Below are 16,112 nucleotides of genomic sequence, written 5' to 3' on the forward strand. Positions count from 1 at the left end.
TAACCATCCAGGGCAAAAACGAAATGACAGCATTCCTCTGAATTCTTTCTACTTCAGGGAAACAGGGGAACAAACAGCCTTCCCATCAAAAGCTTTATTTGGAAATAAGGTTTATCTTCAAAATACGTCTAAAGAGAGACTGCCTGGGTCGTAACAACTTGGCACGACCCAGCCTGACTTACCCTGTAAAAGCATTTGGTGCCTTTATGCCATAATAAGATGCAGCGAAAGTCTCCCTCGTGGCTACGTATGAGGAAGTATAATCTAGGGTCTAAATGCCACAAAGCATCCATATTTATCTTTAATGGCTATATAAATTCAGCAGATGAGAAGGAAAACATTAATTAGACAGACCCTGCCTTTGGCAGTGATCACCACCGGTGACAGCTGAACCAGCCAGTGGATAAAATATGCTTCAAAGATGATATCAGAATAAATAACAGAGGATCAAAAGATAAGGAAAAAAAAATAACCCATATAACCACTGCTCTTTTTTTTTGGTAGGAGGAAGAAAATTTTACCTGATGTTGGACTTTGGCCTTCTCTCTTTTTTCATGCCACCTCTCCCCAGTTTGGGACCCAGTCCTGCACTGATGGAGGAAGCAGGGTGAGCACTGCTGCAGCTTGCCGTGAGCTGGATGGCACAGGGAGCAGAACTGCCCTGCGAGGTGCAGAGCTGAGCCCCTCAGAGAGGGTCGGATTCTGGAATCACGGCGTCAGCGTCAGTGCAGAGCAAGGGCCCATCACTCACACAGCTAACAGAAGTCATAGGAAATCCACTGGCCTCAGCAGACTCTAAGTACGAGGGTGTTAACCAAGCATTTTTCAGATTTTCAGTGATATCGAGGCACGTATGCCTTCATTACTTCTTATGGGAAGCTCCCATGAGTGAGCTTGACTCTGGGTGTTGTAACCATGGCAGAGCTCTGTCCCCATCCTCTGCCTGCAAAACCTCCCCTGCTCCTGCTGGAAGCGTGGCCGTGCCACAGAGATGTTTTGAAGGAACCTAAGATATTATTTTTTTCCCTTCAGCCTCTGGTTCCCTTAGGGTAAGAGTCACAGCTTCTAACTGAGCAAACTAATTGGATGGCAGAAAGTGCCTCAGAGCCAATGGCTCACAAACATTCTGAAGGTGAATCCTTAGAAGGGTTTTGCTCTTAAAATAAAACAGGTTTTCCTTTCTTCCAGAGCAGAGAAGAGAAGCTGGTGCTTGGTTGGGAGAGGAAAGAGCCCCGACTCCTTCTCTTCAGTGCTCCATTGGGTCTTTTTCCTCTACTTGCTGTTTCTTTTCCACCAGGGGAAAGATTTTGCAGTAGGATAACAGAAGACTCCAACACTTGAGACGTGGCGGGTCAGAGGTGCAGGGAGAGAAGTGCTCAGCACTGCTCTGCTTCCACGAAGCCCTCCTTCTCATGGCTGGCTGCCTCCACCTCGGAGTACGTCGCACGGTTGGTGTGATTGCGGAATTTCATGGCAGGCCAACGATGTGGCCTTCGCTGTGGACAGGAACAAAAAGCCATCAGAAGGCTGTGAGCAGCATTTCAAGCCAAGCCTGCTGGGAACTCGAAGCTCAGCCTCGAAACAACGCTATCTTTGTGAAAGTTCAGAAAAGGAAAAAAAGCTGATTTACGCTTGCAAGAGTTTGTTGCAGTGCAATCAGTCTCACTGAGCTGACCCACTGATAGGGTTAACAGAGGGAGCCGGGTGGAAATGGAAACTGGAAGGGAGATCCCACATCAGTGCCAGAACAAGGATGTGCTGTTATGGGGAACAGATGGGGCGGACACAGAGGGTCACCCCTGCACCTCTCCCCCATCTGCAGCACGGGGACAGCTGCGCTGCATCCTGGTTGGGTGCTGCAAGGATAAATGCACCAAACATTGTCAGGAGCTGAACTGGTAAAGGCCACAGAGATTGATCCTCTGCAGCTGGGACAGATGGAGGAGAGATGAGTGCTTGAGGAAAAAGGCAGTGGGTGACAAGGAGAGGTGAGGGCTCTGCATCACAGCTCCCATGCCAGGACTCAGCCTGCTGCCACCCTGCACCGCGCACTCCTCGGGCTTTTAGCAGCAGATGGAGATTGTCAGACCCCCCAGCTTCCCGAGAATTAAAATCTGCCATTTCGAGCATTCACACCACCACTGCCACAGCAGCTGATGGCATGACATCTATCAGCAAAGCCTGACAATTTTAGTCGACAAAATCCAGCTGGGCAAATGAAAAGGCAGCAATCCCAGGCAGGGGAACTGCTGGTGTGAGCAGGCAGGAGAGGCTGAGATTGAATGGGGAGAAAAGGCAAGGTGTGGATGGGAGCACATGAGAGAGCACAAAATAAAGCAGTGTGGGTGGGAATGAGCCTGAGTTTAAAGCGTTTGGGACGTGGCTGCGACTGCAGGACGATGCAAAGAGCCTCAGATGTGCAATCTACCCACACCCTCTCCTCTGTGCTCTGCTCTGCAGGGTTGGGATGGGACCAGAGGAAGGTTCCCCACTCACCTCGATGAAGAAGAGGGCGGCGTTGGAGGTGGGGTGGCTGTTGATGTAGATCCCAGCGAGGATGATGGCTGCAATGAGCAGCACAGCCAGCACGATGCCCACGATCGTCCCGGTGTGAATCGGGGCACCCACTTTGTTGGAAGGAAGGTCGCTTCCCACACCTGCAAAAAGGGTTCAGCTGGGCTTGGAAGTGGGCTGAGGGCTCAGGAAAAGCAAGGCAGGATGCTTGGAGACCTGCACGTGGGGCTGAGCACCCAGCCTGGCTCAACAAGAGGGCGAGATGCACGGAGGGCTGGGGGCTGAGCTCCAGCATCCCTCCTAGACGATACCAATAGCTGGCAAAGAAAGAGGATTAAACGATGACCGTATAATATTTCACCCCTCCATCCAATCCCTATTCCTTATACATTGGCTGCTCGCTCAGATAGAAAGCCATTAGCCATATGCTGAGGGCTCCTCAGCGCCTTACCCACAGCCCTGAGCTCACCCCGGCCCTCAGCTATGGATACTCCGTTATTGCACAGAGCTCCAGAGCCCATGGCATAGATCAGCAGTGACATTACCAGCCATTCGGGGAGCAATTTGGCTGAGCCTGGGAAGCTCATGCATTTCAAAGGCCCCGTGCCTGCAGTGGCAGGCTGATGCTGCACCCACTTTTTAGCCAATTTGACTTCCAGGAGCTGCTTGCAATGAAGAGGGCTGGGCTCTGCTTTGCACCGGGCTGAAAATTCAGCTGTAATTCAGGGGGAAAAGAGATGGAAGAGGCAGAGCTGGGCTCACAGACAGGACACCTTATATTTGAACTTTACACTGCCCTTTGGCACAGCTGGGGAAATTCAGAAGGAAAAGGACCTGGTGTAAAAGCTGCAAAGAAAGGGAGTTGCGTAGGAAGAGAAAGCTCACAGTCCTCCTTCACCAAGAGAAGTGGGAAGTGCAGACAAAGGCATCAGGGTAAAACAGATCAGCCCCAGCTCTCACATTACACAACCTGAAGCAGTATTCATCAGAGGAAGGACAATCAGATTCTTATCTTGATTGCATCTTTCCAGTCCCCATTTCACCCTGCTGACTGATCACAGCTCTCCAGGCAGAGACACGAGGGGGCCTTACCTTCACTGCCTGCCTGCTGGTTGAGCTTCGTGTCGTCTGAAAGAAGAAACGAAGGGCAAAAATAGTTAACAGCCTGCTGAGATGCTCTCTGTGCTTCCCCCACTCTCTCCTCTCCATACTGGGGCACTGCTGGCACCCACCCCCAGCATTTTCAAATGAAGGGAGAGAAGGACCCCCAAGCAGTAGCACACCACCATAAGCACGCCCTGCTTGGCATCCCTTCCTTCACAGAGGTGCCACCTGCAGCACAGGCACCTGGGGAGCAGCCCTTGAACTCAGCAAGGCAGAGCAATGAGGGGAACTGGGCTGACTTGGCTGCGCTGCCGACACTCCTCACCCAACCTGAGGGGCTCCGTTGCTCCATAGATGTTTCTCATGGGGGTCCAACACCCCGGTCCCATTTCCCCTCTCATTCAGGAGCCACCGGGCTGCAAGGGGACGGGGCTCAGCCCCCCGTGAGCCACAGCTCTGGGACAGCGCTGCAGATCTGGGACTCTCCAAAGGACACAGAGTGGGAGATGCAGAGGGGTGGGGACCCATCCCCATCGTCCCTCCGCTGCGCTGCTCCCATCGAATTTGCTGCCCAATGCAGCTGGCTGTTTGTTTGCTTCCAAGATTACAAATTAACTTCATGCTTGACTATGTCACAGAAAGGCTCTTGTTCTTTTTCCAAGAATCGGCGTGGAGTTGGAAAATAATCTCAGTGGTGGTGTTGCGTTCCCCCCTCCTTCCATTGCTCCTATCAAAGTCAGCTCCCTCAGCCCCGCGCTCCGTTCCCCCCCAGCTCCTTCCCATGGCTGAAGGACAATTACTAATGTTCCTTTCTATTTATTCTAATTAGCAGTTTGCGTTAGGGACTATTAAGCAGCAAAATTGAAGCGATACCTGCCGAGGAGCGAGCCCTGCATTAATGGGATTATCAAGCTTTAGCACAGGGGCGTCTCGGGGGAAACGGGGGCCTTTATTTGGAGCTTTCCGTGCTCCCAAGCAATCACACAGCTCTGCTGCACCACTGCCAGCCCCGACCCTCAGAGCATCATCGCTCCCACGGTGTCCCACCTTCTGTAGTGAGGCTGTCGATGGAGAGTGAGGCCGTGGGGGTGGTGATGTCCTCATCCAGCGGCGAGGAGGAGCCGTCGGGGGGGGGCGAGTAGTGGTCGTCCTCTGCTAAGTCCTCACAGCTCTTGGCGTCTGCCTGGGGGGACACAGCAGGGCTGGAGGCATCGCCGTGGGGCTGGAGAGGGATTGGGAGGAGGGATACAGCCCAGAAGGGGCAGAAATTGAGGGGTGGGGGGGTGTGGGGGAGAGGTTTGGGGGGCAGCGGGTTGGGGGAGGTGGTGGAGGTTTGGTGACAGCCTGCCCTGCTTGCATCACAGGCCCTCAGCATCAGTCCCGTGAACCTCCATTTCCCTCTCTCTCGGTAAACAGAGAATGAGGATGAGTGTTCAGTGGTGAGAAATGAAAAAATATATATTATTAAAAAAATAAATAAAAAAATCACCAAAACAACAAAACACCAAAGCAGAAACAGATGTTTGGGTAGATCTTTCCAAGACAAAGAAACAACTTTGGACAACGTGGAGATGTGCTAACAAGGACATAAAAAAAAACCATATCAAATCCTAAAGGCTGACTCCTTCTTTCTTAGAGGGGATCAGAGTCACACCGACGGAGGTGAGGAGCAAACAGCCCTGTGTGCTCCAGGGGCTGGGCACAGCTGGGGCATCTCTGGGCTCTCCCCATGGAGGAATTGGGGATGTCTGCTATGCATGGACATCCTGTACCAAGGCAGGACAACCTGAAGGGACACTCTGTGCAGAGCTCAGAGTGCATTTTGGCACTGGGATGTGCCTGCTGTCACCCAGCCCCATTCCCAGCATGGAGCCCCAGCCCTACCTGCTGGGCGCAGCCATAGGACAGCCACTCCTCGCGGTGCCGGTCGAAGCCACTGGAGCACCTGCAGTGAAAGGGGACATTAAACCCCAGCAGGTTGGGATGCAGAGCAGCAATGGAGCGAGCAGCAGCGCACATCTGCTGCTCCGGTGCAGCCCCTGAGATGCCCAGCAATGCCACAGCAGCAGTGAGAGGAACGGCGCAGTGGAAGGGTTACGTGCAAGCTGTGGGGATTCCAGTGCAGCTGTGCTGGAAGGACCCAAACGTTCCTCTTTATGGAGGTGGAAAATGGTTTCTCCAAGGAAAACAGAGAAGCAGAGATAGGAAAAAGATACAGAGACAGTGTGAGTTTCCATTCCCTGCGCTCTGCGCCAAGGCCGTGAGCTCCAGAAGGGTTTGTTTGTGGGTTTTTTTGTTTTTTGTTTTTTTTCCTTTCTCCAGAAACATCTGGTCAGGAAAAGCACATAAAGAAATTATAAATGATGTCGGGGAAGCACCAGCCACGGACACAGGGACCAAGGCAGCTCTGCGGCCTTTGGGAGCCCCTGGGCAGCGAGTTGTCACCATCCCATGGGTGATAAGAGCAGAGCCAGCAAACTGCACGAGGTGCCCCCAGCCCCCCCCGTCCCTGCTGAGGCCTCATGGAATCGCTGCATGTGTGATGGGCGCACAGCCAGGATGCAGCCCGAGCAGGGCTGGATGAAGCAGCCCCTGCACTGTGCACGAGGATCTGTGTTAGTGGGTCCCCTCCCCTGCTGCCAGCTCTACATTCCGGTGCTGCACAGCCTCACTGTGGCTCTCCTGCTGTGGCTGAAGGAGGGCAGAGCAGCATCCCAAGGGTCAGGGGCTGTCCCCATGGCCGGGGGCACCGCACTCCCTCGATGTCTGGGACCTGAACTCTATCTGGTTCAAAATCCCAACCCCAGCATGGAGTGGATCCCACCCAATCCCACTGACATCAGCGTCCGTCCATCCCACTGCTGTCCCAGCTCCGCACCACCGCCCTGGGACTGAGCCCCACCCTCGGGAAGCGGCTCCTCTGACTTGTGCCCTGAGGTCAGACCACCACCAAACCACTGCCCGTGAGCCACTGCCAGCATCACTCTAACAAAAAAAGGAAAAGCACTAAGAACCCCTCAGCAGCAGCAGAGGTCGGCCCTGCAGTGCAGAGTGCTGCCCTGGCTGCGGGAACATCTCCAGCAAGAGGAGAGGCAGAGGAGACCCATCCCAATACCTCTGCAGGACGTGGCACCAGCTGCAGTTGAAGGTCAGCGTGGAGCTCACACACACCTCACAGCTCCGGTGCTGGAGACAAGCTGCAGAGAGAGCACAGCAATAGGCTGGGAGGTGTCTGCAGTGCATGGTGGGACCAGGCTGCTCCCAGCCCGGCAGCAAGCATCCTCCTCTCCGTGGTGACCCCAGGACAGACGTACTTCCCTCTCCATATTCATGGACTGCTCTCCCCCACGTGTGTAGATGTGAGCACTAAGAGCGTGTCTGCTCAGCAGGATGCTGGAGCCACACAGTGCCCACAAAGCGCCCCGTGGGACAGCCCCAGTGCTACCCTGCCCCCACGGCTTACTGGGCAGCGGGGTGAACTCCACAGCAGACATGTTGGTGATCTTGCTGGTGTCCAACTCCACACGGTGGTACTCATAGATGGTCCGGCGGCGCGACTCTGCAGCGGGAGCTTTGCTTTAGGTGTGAGCCCCCCTCGGCCACCCCCTGCCACCGGGGTTCTTCCTATGGGACAGGGCAGCAGGAAGGCTGCAGGGGAGGCCGAGCAGCAGCACTGGGGGGTCAGGGCGTGGAAATCCCCTTCCTCACTTCTCCATGAGCAGCTGGGAGCTCTCTGCTCCCTCTCCCCAGAGGACTCCAGGGTGGACGCGGTCCAGCCCCGCACAGCCCATCCCCATCCCTGCCTCCCTTCCAGCTCCATTCCCTCCCGCATCCCTCGGTGCTCCCCAGGAGCCCACGGGGAGGGGGGCAGCAGCCCCTGAGGCTTCCGTGCAAAGTGCTGTGAATGGGTAATAAACGAGGGCCAGATGGTTGGCTCCAGAAATAACGAGCAAAGCGTGGCGCGGGGCGCAGCACGAGGAGCGTGGTTGGGTGTACAGGAGGGGAAGGGAGAGAGGCTGCAGCAGCCCCTCCATCCGGCTCACCCCGTGCCTGGAGCGTGTGTCACATGTGGGACACGTGTGCAGACACGTGTGTGCTGCGTCCTGCTGGCACTGGAGCTCATATCACGTGCAACAAGTGTGCACACACATGCATGCGCTGCATCCTGCTGGCATGCGCCGTGCATTGCCCAGCCCAGGGCTGCATGGTGCACGTGCTGTGCTCTTGGTGGTGAGGGCAGCACCCCGAGCTGCTCATCTCATCCCTCTGCACTCCCGTGGGTGCTGCTCTGCCCCAACCTCGCAGCTGGATGCCCACAGGGTGATTGCAGCTCACATGGAAGCAGCGCAGGGCCTGCGGAGCACAGCACCCCTGGGCCAGGGCTGCAAGCTGGGGAGGAGCACAGCGCACTCAACCCACAGGAGCTGCACCCCCCCGGGGATGTGGGACACGGGGGAGGGGATGGCACTCACCGGGCACCTCGGGGGATGGGTTGAGGACCATGAAGGCATCAGACAGCCCGGCCTTGACGGGGTGCTGCGCAGCGCTGATCTGCAAGACGGGCACCGGGATCTGCACAGGGTGAGGGTGAGATGGAGACGGCCCCACTGAGCCCCACAGCACCTCGGCCCCCAGACCTGACCCTCTCCCTCACCTCCTTGTACCCGAAGACGATCCTGCCGCTGCTGTGCAGGGCAGCCTGGAAGGTGAAGCTGCCCACGTCCTCCTTCCCTTGGAGGTAGACCTTGTCCCACTGTACCACAAAGACCGTGCCTGGGGGGACACCACAGCGGATCACTCCTCTCACCTCTCTTCACCCTGCGTTGATCCGCAGGCCCCTTCCCCACACCCTCACCCCTCTTTTTGCTCCCCAGGGCGGAGCTTTGCTCACCGTTATCCAGGTACTGCACGGTGGAGTTGCGGGAGTAGCTGGGGTTGAAGTTGGCCATGAGCGGTGCGATGTACTGCGTGGCCGTCAGCATGCGGTGGATGACGTCCCCCATGAAGATGAAACCTGAGCGAGCAGAGCAGAGGGCTCAGCTCAGTGCCTGTGCCCAACCCCGGGTCCCTGGCCCCACTCACCTCCAGTTGCTATCGTCACCTGCCGCAGGAGATGCCCGTAGAAGGGGAAATCGAAGGAGAGGACGATCCTCTGCAGGAGGGAGATGGGGTGAGGACAGCAGCCAGAAAGGGGGAAGCTGATGGGGATGCTGGGCACCCCCAGCTTGGAGCAACCCCCGAGGCTGGCACATGGAGGGCTGGGAAGGAGCACCCCGCCCCCACGGCTCATCCCCTTCTGCCCCACAGCGATGGGGCTGGGGAGAACCAAATGCCTCCCCCAAGCTACGGGGCAGTCACTGTCGCCATGGGAAGGATGGATGGCAGCTGGGACCCCCCGGGCTCACCGAGGCCTGCCGGTGGGTGTTGGAGAGGATCCCGTGGACCTTCACGTGGCTGCTATCAGCTGCTGCCATGTCCACCCACAGCCCCTGGCGGCGTGCAGCCCCTGGCCCATAGGTGCGGGACACGTAGTAGCTGTGGTTGTCCTCCTGCAGTGGGGACAGGGACAGAATCAGCACCGTGTAGCTCTGCAGGGATGCGAAACACACGGGCACCATCTCAGTGCAGAGCAATGGAAGTGGAACAGAAACGCCCCGTGCAAAGCAGTGCAGGGGTTGAGCAGTTGGAGAGGAGTGGAGGAACCACGAGTCCGACGCAGCGCTGGCAGGAGGGAGATGTGACTCATGAGGGACTTCAGCACAGCAGATGCAGCCTTCCTGGGAAGGAATAGCTGCTTTGGAGCCAGGGGCTGGGAGCTGTGGCTGCAGTGACCGCAAGAAGCGGAGCAAATAAAGGCAGCAAAGTCTCCAAAAGTCTCCAACAGCCAATCCTGGTGCCAGGCAGCTCAGGGATGGGAAACGGAGGCACGGGGATGGCTGTGCTGGAAGCACCGTGTCTCAGTGCATGGGACATGTGGCTTTTGGGACCCCAGGATGTGGGGTGTCCAGGGGCTGAACTCCCCACACAGAGCTCCGCAGCCAGCAGATTCCAGTGCATTCCCAGTAACCCAAGGGGAAGGAGCTGGGATGGAGCGGAGGAGCTGGGGCAGCACAGAGCATTTGGCTGCCGAGTTCCTGAGCTCATCACTGAGTCACCAGGATGCCCGAGCCCACCACCTTGCTTTGGTCACAGCAGCAATTAGGAAGGAGTTCAGATGCTCAACAACATGGAAACTCACTGAGCTGCTGCACCTGGAGCCTGCATTGCTTGGGGTGAGGTGCAGTGACCCCAAACCCATGCAGCCCCAGGAAATCCCCGCTCCAGAGCCACGCGAGCAATCACACCCTTCCCAGTCAGGATTTGGTGGTTTGGGTTTTTTCCACTCCCTCTGTCCCAGAGCACAGAGCTGCAGCCCCAGCAGGGGTTGGTGGGACCCTGCAGAGCTCCCCCTGGGGGTCCCTTTCCCCAGGTGAGAATTAATCCCCTTGAATCCACACTCAGCTGCCACAAAAACACCGGAATCACAGCTCAACAGAGTAGGAACCCTCATTGCAGGGAATGCACCCCACACCCCCGTGCCCCCCACAAACAGCAGTGAGTGCACTGTGGGCAGCAATCAGGTGCAGCCAGGAGGTGAGAACTGAGTGCCAACCCCAGAGGTGACACCGCTGCCACTCGGTTCCAATAGCACGATGGAGTCTTCCCCATAGAGCCCCCCAGAGCCCCCCCAGCACAGCAACGTGGCACAGCCACGAGCAAAGCATCCCCAGTGCTGACCCCCAGGTGCCCCTGGGCACAGCTGCCTCTGCCCAGGCTGTAATTACCCCCTGTGCTGCCAGGATCCGGCCCCACACAGTAAACCAGAGCCAGAGGCTCCACCAGAATGGAAATAGCTCTGGTTGGTGGGGGTTGGACCCCCCCAGCTCACCACAATGCGAGTCTCGTTGTCCAGCAGTGTGTCGATGACCAGACTGCGTCCCACCAGATCCTGGCTGATGTGAGTCCCCTGGGGCTGCCCGGCCCCACGCTGCCCCTCCGGGGGTCCTGGGGGGAGCGAGGAAGTGTCAGAGGGGACACCCCAGCAGTGACACACTTGGTGACATGAGTGTCCCAACCCCAGCGAGCAGCGCTATGTACCCAGAGGGTACAGGAAAGGGATGTGAGGTGGCCAAAGGCACGGGGACAGCCCTGGGCAGGGGAACAGCTGTGTCAGAAGGGTGAGTGGAGGCAAAATGCCCCCGGACCGCCCCCAGAGCAGCTCAAAGCCCCACAGCACTGTGCAAAGAAGAGCACGAAGCCTTGGGAATGACAGCAGCCGCGGGGCTTCAGCAATGGGGCAGCGGCACAGCAGCGTCCTTGGACGAGCAGGGGGTGGTCCGAGCTGGGAACATCCCCAACCGTGGGATCCCCCCTCCACTCGCTGCTTCTGGGGCACCCGCTCCAGCGGCGCCTTCCGCATCCCTGCCCTGGGACGGAGCACCAGGGGGTGAGGATGGGGTTGGGGCCGAACCCGCAGCTCCCCGAGGTTTTGCGTTTCTGTTCCCAGAGCCTCTGGGAGGGGAAACTGAAGCACGGGGATCCCCGGACGGGCAGAGAACGGCTTCTGCGGCTCCGGGTCGCGCTCTCTTTGGGTGCGGGAGCCCCACGCCGCGGGCGGGTTCATCGGCTGCGGGCATCCCACGCACCGGGGGCCACGCGGACCCGACCTCACCCCCGGGATAGGCACGGCCGGAGCCGCTCTCTGCCCATGGCCACGCCAGACCGCGGCCACGCAGCCCCCCGTTCCCGCAACCCCCGACCTCACCACCCGCCCCCCCCGCGCCGGCCCCTACCTGCGCCCCGCGCCCCGCGCCGCCCGCACAGCGCGATGAGGCCGAGCAGGATGAGGCCCCCCCCGCGCATCGCGGTCCCCCCCGCGGCCGGCACCCGCCGAGCCCCCGCCGGGCACGGGGCTCCGCCACCGGAGCTGGAGCGGAGCCGGGGGTGGAGCCGAGGGGTGGTGCCGGGGGTGGGGATGGGGCCGGAGGCAGAACCCGAGCCGGGGGGTGCTGGGCCCGGTTCTGCCGGCGCTGTGCCCTCATCCCTCGAGCGGCGTCCTCTCATCTCACGTGCGGCGATCCCTCATCCCGCCTGCAGTCACCTTTCGCCCGACGGGCGGTTCCTCCTCACCGGCATCCCGCTGCTTCATGGCTGCTCGCCGCACCCCCGGGCTCCCGCAGACCCCCCGGGCCGGCACGGCTGTGCGGAGCAGCCCGGACCCCCGGGAAGGGCAGAGGGTCTTCACCCCAAAAACGCGCAACCCACACCTTGAGGAGCCTCCGGGGGCGGCTTTGGGGTCCTGGCCGAGGGGCGGGGGCAGCGGCAGAGCCCCGCATCTCATCCCCACCGCCGTAGTGGGGACTGATGAAGGTGATGAACGGCACCGATGCTGCAATTAACTAATGAGCCGAACGCGTGCCACCCGTCCCGGTGCCCGCTGCCCTCTCCCGGAGGCATTTCTGTGCAGGGACAGCGGAATGCGAGCGAGCACTGCGCGACCACCTCTCAGCTACTGCTGGTGGGGAGTGGAAGGGAGATAAGAGAGGTCCAAAAAGAAGGAACCCCCCCCCCCCAAAAAAAAAGAAATTAAAAAAAAGAAAAAAATGAGGGGGCACCCGGATTTGAACCGGGGACCTCTTGATCTGCAGTCAAATGCTCTACCACTGAGCTATACCCCCTCTGCTGGGAACGCCGTTGGAGCGTTCAGAGATCTACGCGGGCTGCGCTGTGCCGGCAGCAGGGCGCGATGCGGATGCGGGTTTGCACATCCTTACACATCCTTACACACCTTTACACACCCTTACACACCTTTACACACCCCTATACACCCTTACACACCCCTGCACACCCCTGCACTCCCTTGCACACCCGCGCACACGCATGCATCCACTCTTTTCTGCACCGCTCCAGCAGTGCTGCCCTCGCTGCAGATGGGGACCCATCCCCAACCCTCAGTGGGAGCGCAGCGGGTGCAATTTCGAAGCAACAGCAAAGCGGAGCCGAATACCGGAGTCGTGGCGGAGCGCTGCAGGACGGGGGGAGCGCCGGACCCCCCCCTCCCCGGGGGCTGTGGAGGGGGGATTAACCGGAGCCAGCGGGGGGCAGATGGGGAGTACGGACCTGAGGATGACGGGTCAATATTTGCTCCCTGAGCCGCTGTGCAAACACGCGGGGGCGGGATGGGGGGGGGTCCGGCTGAGCCCCGAGGGGAGCTGCAGGTGGGATCAGCTCGGAGCGCTGTGGCTCGGGGTACCCCAGACCACGTCAACTGTCTGCGTCTGTTGTGTGTGGGGTGGAGGGGAACTGAGGCCCCGGGTAGAGAGACGAGGGTCAGCAGGAGGACGGACGGACCGACGTGTCCATGAGTCCGATGGGGGGGACACCGGAGCGCAGCACCGCGCCAGGACGGGCCCCGCACCGCTCGTCCCACTGCAGAGCGGCCCGGCAGCGCCTGCAGCACCGGCGGAGCCCGTCTGGGGTTTGCTCACGAGATGAGAGCCGGGCAGCGGACACCTCGTTAGCAGAGCAATTAGGGAAGGTGCAAAGCTCGTCACCCCCGTGGGCGCTGGGGGGGCTGCACCGAGCGCAGGGACAGCGCCGGAGTCGCGCGGCGCCGGAGCCAGACTGCTCCGAGGGGGCGGTTTGCTTTGGGGCTGTGGCACCCAGCGAGGGGAAGGCTGCAATTACGTTAATCCCTTAAACCCTGATTGCCTCCTCCTTCCCCATTAGGCGTGCAAACATACGGAGCAGCGGGGGGCAGCGGGGGCCGCGGGCTACAAATAGGCAGCGCCCACCGGGAGCCCCTCAGTGCCACCGCCGTCAGCGCCATGCAGCCGTTCCCGGCGCTCCTCTGCCTCCTCGCCGCGCTTCTGCCCGCAGCCGCCGCGCACCTCTGGGCGTGGATGTACGCTCTGCCCCAACACCCGCCCGACAGAGCAGCGCTGGGCAGAAGCGCCGGCCCGGGGGGCAGCGCGGAGGAGGTGAGCGGGGGGGATGATGGGGAAATGCAGAAGCAAAGCAGGAAGGATGGAGGGATGCGGGAAGGATGGACGGGGGGAGAAGGATGGGGGGGAGATGTATGGGGGGAGATGTATGGGGGGGGGATGGATGCGGGAGGGATGGATGGGGGGTGGATGGGGGGTGGATGGGGGGTGGATGGGGGGATGCGGGAGGGATGCGGGGTCGGGTCGGGAGGGGGCGCGGGCGCGGCGGGCGGCAGCGGGCGCTCCAGTGGCGCAATCGGTCAGCGCGCGGTACTTATAGGGCAGTACGCGGAGCAATGCCGAGGTTGTGAGTTCGAGCCTCACCTGGAGCAGGAATTTTACGGGCTGCCAGAGTGATGCTGGGTCCCCCCAACCCAAATACCATCGCCTGTGGGTGGGCTTTATGCTCGGGGTTTTCTTTTCCTGCGAGAAAACTGCATAGAGCGGCAGTGCCCTTCTTCCAGGGATGGGTCCCTGTGAGCCAGCAGCGCCTTAAAGCCCCCTGGCACCCGAGGCTCCCAAATCACCATCCCGAGTAGCCCCGGCTCCATTGCCTGGGGAGCTGGGGTGTGGGACAGACAGACAGGCACACAGAACCCAAACCCAATCCCACCCCGTGCTGCCCTCCAGAACCATTTCTGACCCATCCCAAAGGCAGGGATGGATCCGGGCCCCCTTGACCCCACTGCTCTTCCTCCAATGCAGGTGACACCGTGCGGCCCCAGCAGCCCCTGTGCACATGGACACTTCTGTGATGAACACTTCGGGCTGTGCCTGCCCACACGGCCTGCCGGGCAGTACTGCCGCCGTGACACCCACTGCGCCCATGGCCTCCTCTGCACCTTTGGGAAGTGCCAGCAGCCCGTGCCTGACGGGCAGGAGGGTGAGCAGCAGATGGGGGTGGGCAGCCCCATAAGCACAACCCCGGGAGCAGAGGGATGTGATGGAGGTGGGGTTGGTACCAGCACCCATTGCAACCCCCGCTGCAACATGCTTGAGGCTGAGTGACTTTGCAACACCCAGGGCCCGTTGCAACCTGCATGGGGCTGGGGGCTTTCAATATTTAACCCCTCTCTTTGTCATCCTCCCTCCCACAAGGAGCACGGTGCCAGCAGGATGAGGACTGTGGGCCAGGCGGCTGCTGTGCACGGCGGCACGGCGAGATGCTGTGCCAGCAACGGCTGGAACTGGGGCAGAGCTGCCACGTGCCCCCCGGGGGTTTGGCCTTCAGCATCAACCAGGTGTGCCCCTGCCAGGCTGGGCTGGTGTGCCGAGCATCGCCTCCACCACGAGAGTGAGTATGGGCCCTCAGCAGCCCCGTGGTACGGGACTGATGTCCCCATGTTCTGGAGGGGCTCAGAGCAGGGACTGATGCCCTCGTGTCTCCCTGCAGAAAAGCATTTGAGTACTGGCCTGAGAAGAGCGAATGGAGGTGCCGGCAGCCCTGAGCCAGCAGCGCTGTATTTATTCCCTGTAAATAGCATGTACAGCCCCATTGCAGGACGTGTCCCTCCCCAGGAGCCAGGCAGGTCCTGGCCGCTCCCAACCCCCTCCAGGAGATGCTGCAGTCACTGCAGAGCAGAGCTGCGCTTGGTCTCAGCCCCCCACCCTCCTTGTGCACCCCCACCAGGCACAGCCACGGGGAGATCTCACCGAAATGTTTATTACAAAGAACCAAGCGAGCGGGGCGAGTCCCCCCACACACCAAGGAGAATAAATAAATAAAATACACTTTGTCGGGGTCTTTAAATAAAGTTTGTGGGATGACATAAATATGGGACGTCCCTCTGCCCTTCAGGAGGGCTGGGGGGGGCCCAGCTGCCCGGCCCCGGTGGGGGCAAGCACCGGGGCAGGTGGGTCTCAAAGCACTTGGCAGGCAGTGACACCGAGTTCCCCCCAGCAAAAAAGGGGAAACTGAGGCACGCAACGGGCGGAGGCGGTTTGGCAGCGGCAGAGCTGAGCACCCCGGAGCCCCCCCCGGCCCGGGCTGGCAAGGCTGGTGGTGTGGGTAAGGCAGCGACCCCAGGGCCCCCCCAGCATCGCCCCAAGGTGGGGGGCGAGAGGTGAGCCCAGCCCCACTGCGAGGGTTGGCCATGGGGTGTTCCCACCCCAGTGCTGTGACCCTCATGGGGGCACAGGGATAAGGGACACCCCAGGGTGGGCACAGGTGAAGGCAGTGCCCTGGGGAGCTGGGGTGGGGGACAGACAGACAGGCACACAGACAGACACAGCTGGATGGGGAAAGAGCAGACAGGCACGGAGAGGGGGTGGCAGAGAGGGGGTTGGCAGGGGCCGGGGCCTGGTGCTGCTCAGTGTGTTCCCATGGTCCCAGGGAAAGAGTGTGGGGGGTAGCACAGGACCCCCCAGGACCTGCTGGGCACTGTGGCAGGCCAGGGCTGGGGCAGCTGTTAGCACATGTTAGACACCACCCCCCCCCACAATTGGCTCAGATTTCCCCCCCCCCCCCCCCAC

General features: G+C 60.1%; 3 protein-coding genes and 2 non-coding genes across 6 annotated transcripts in view; 2 read left to right on the forward strand and 3 right to left on the reverse strand.

Moving 5' to 3' along the window:
* RPL23 (ribosomal protein L23) overlaps positions 1–16,112 on the reverse strand; it is a 69,866-nt gene that overhangs the window by 44,032 nt on the left and 9,722 nt on the right. The gene's annotated exons all lie outside the window — the stretch shown is intronic.
* PLXDC1 (plexin domain containing 1) lies at positions 80–11,608 on the reverse strand. 2 transcript variants are annotated; one of them, XM_085211271.1, is made up of 14 exons: positions 11,451–11,608; positions 10,547–10,662; positions 9,024–9,167; positions 8,701–8,770; positions 8,510–8,632; positions 8,273–8,391; positions 8,091–8,190; positions 7,082–7,177; positions 6,734–6,815; positions 5,503–5,563; positions 4,666–4,801; positions 3,607–3,642; positions 2,497–2,657; positions 80–1,496 (listed from the first exon to the last, which is right to left on the reverse strand). In XM_085211271.1, exons 1-14 carry the CDS (start codon positions 11,518–11,520, stop codon positions 1,377–1,379), a joined length of 1,434 nt encoding a protein of 477 aa, XP_085067397.1. In that variant the 5' UTR covers positions 11,521–11,608; the 3' UTR covers positions 80–1,376. The 2 variants fall into 2 exon arrangements, with proteins under 2 accessions (XP_085067397.1, XP_085067396.1); XM_085211270.1 differs by having other exon boundaries at positions 7,082–7,189.
* On the reverse strand, positions 12,264–12,335 carry TRNAC-GCA (transfer RNA cysteine (anticodon GCA)). Its single transcript has one exon. It is a non-coding gene; the product is annotated as a tRNA-Cys (tRNA).
* Positions 13,323–15,505, forward strand: LOC100539632 (dickkopf-related protein 3-like). Its single transcript, XM_085211284.1, has 4 exons — positions 13,323–13,637; positions 14,346–14,523; positions 14,739–14,934; positions 15,034–15,505. The coding sequence occupies exons 1-4, from the start codon at positions 13,485–13,487 to the stop codon at positions 15,086–15,088; spliced, it is 582 nt and encodes a 193-aa protein (XP_085067410.1). The 5' UTR covers positions 13,323–13,484; the 3' UTR covers positions 15,089–15,505.
* TRNAI-UAU (transfer RNA isoleucine (anticodon UAU)) lies at positions 13,882–13,972 on the forward strand. The gene is given in 2 exon segments: positions 13,882–13,919; positions 13,937–13,972. It is a non-coding gene; the product is annotated as a tRNA-Ile (tRNA).

Source organism: Meleagris gallopavo, chromosome 29 (genome assembly GCF_905368555.1).
Source record: "Meleagris gallopavo chromosome 29, MGAL_WU_HG_1.1, whole genome shotgun sequence".
NCBI classification, from domain to species: Eukaryota; Metazoa; Chordata; class Aves; order Galliformes; family Phasianidae; genus Meleagris; species Meleagris gallopavo.

Bases quoted from the DNA above. Each gene is read 5' to 3' on its own strand.
- PLXDC1 (XM_085211270.1), bottom strand. From the start codon at position 11,520: ATGCGCGGGGGGGGCCTCATCCTGCTCGGCCTCATCGCGCTGTGCGGG. The intron at 7,190-8,090 runs GTGAGTGCCATC...CCTAAAGCAAAG, and splicing joins CCCATCCCCCGAGGTGCCCG to CTCCCGCTGCAGAGTCGCGC. The intron at 2,658-3,606 runs GTAAGGCCCCCT...CCCTTTTTGCAG, and splicing joins CCAGCAGGCAGGCAGTGAAG to GTGTGGGAAGCGACCTTCCT.
- LOC100539632 (XM_085211284.1), top strand. From the start codon at position 13,485: ATGCAGCCGTTCCCGGCGCTCCTCTGCCTCCTCGCCGCGCTTCTGCCC. The intron at 13,638-14,345 runs GTGAGCGGGGGG...CCTCCAATGCAG, and splicing joins CGGGGGGCAGCGCGGAGGAG to GTGACACCGTGCGGCCCCAG. The intron at 14,524-14,738 runs GTGAGCAGCAGA...CCCTCCCACAAG, and splicing joins CGTGCCTGACGGGCAGGAGG to GAGCACGGTGCCAGCAGGAT.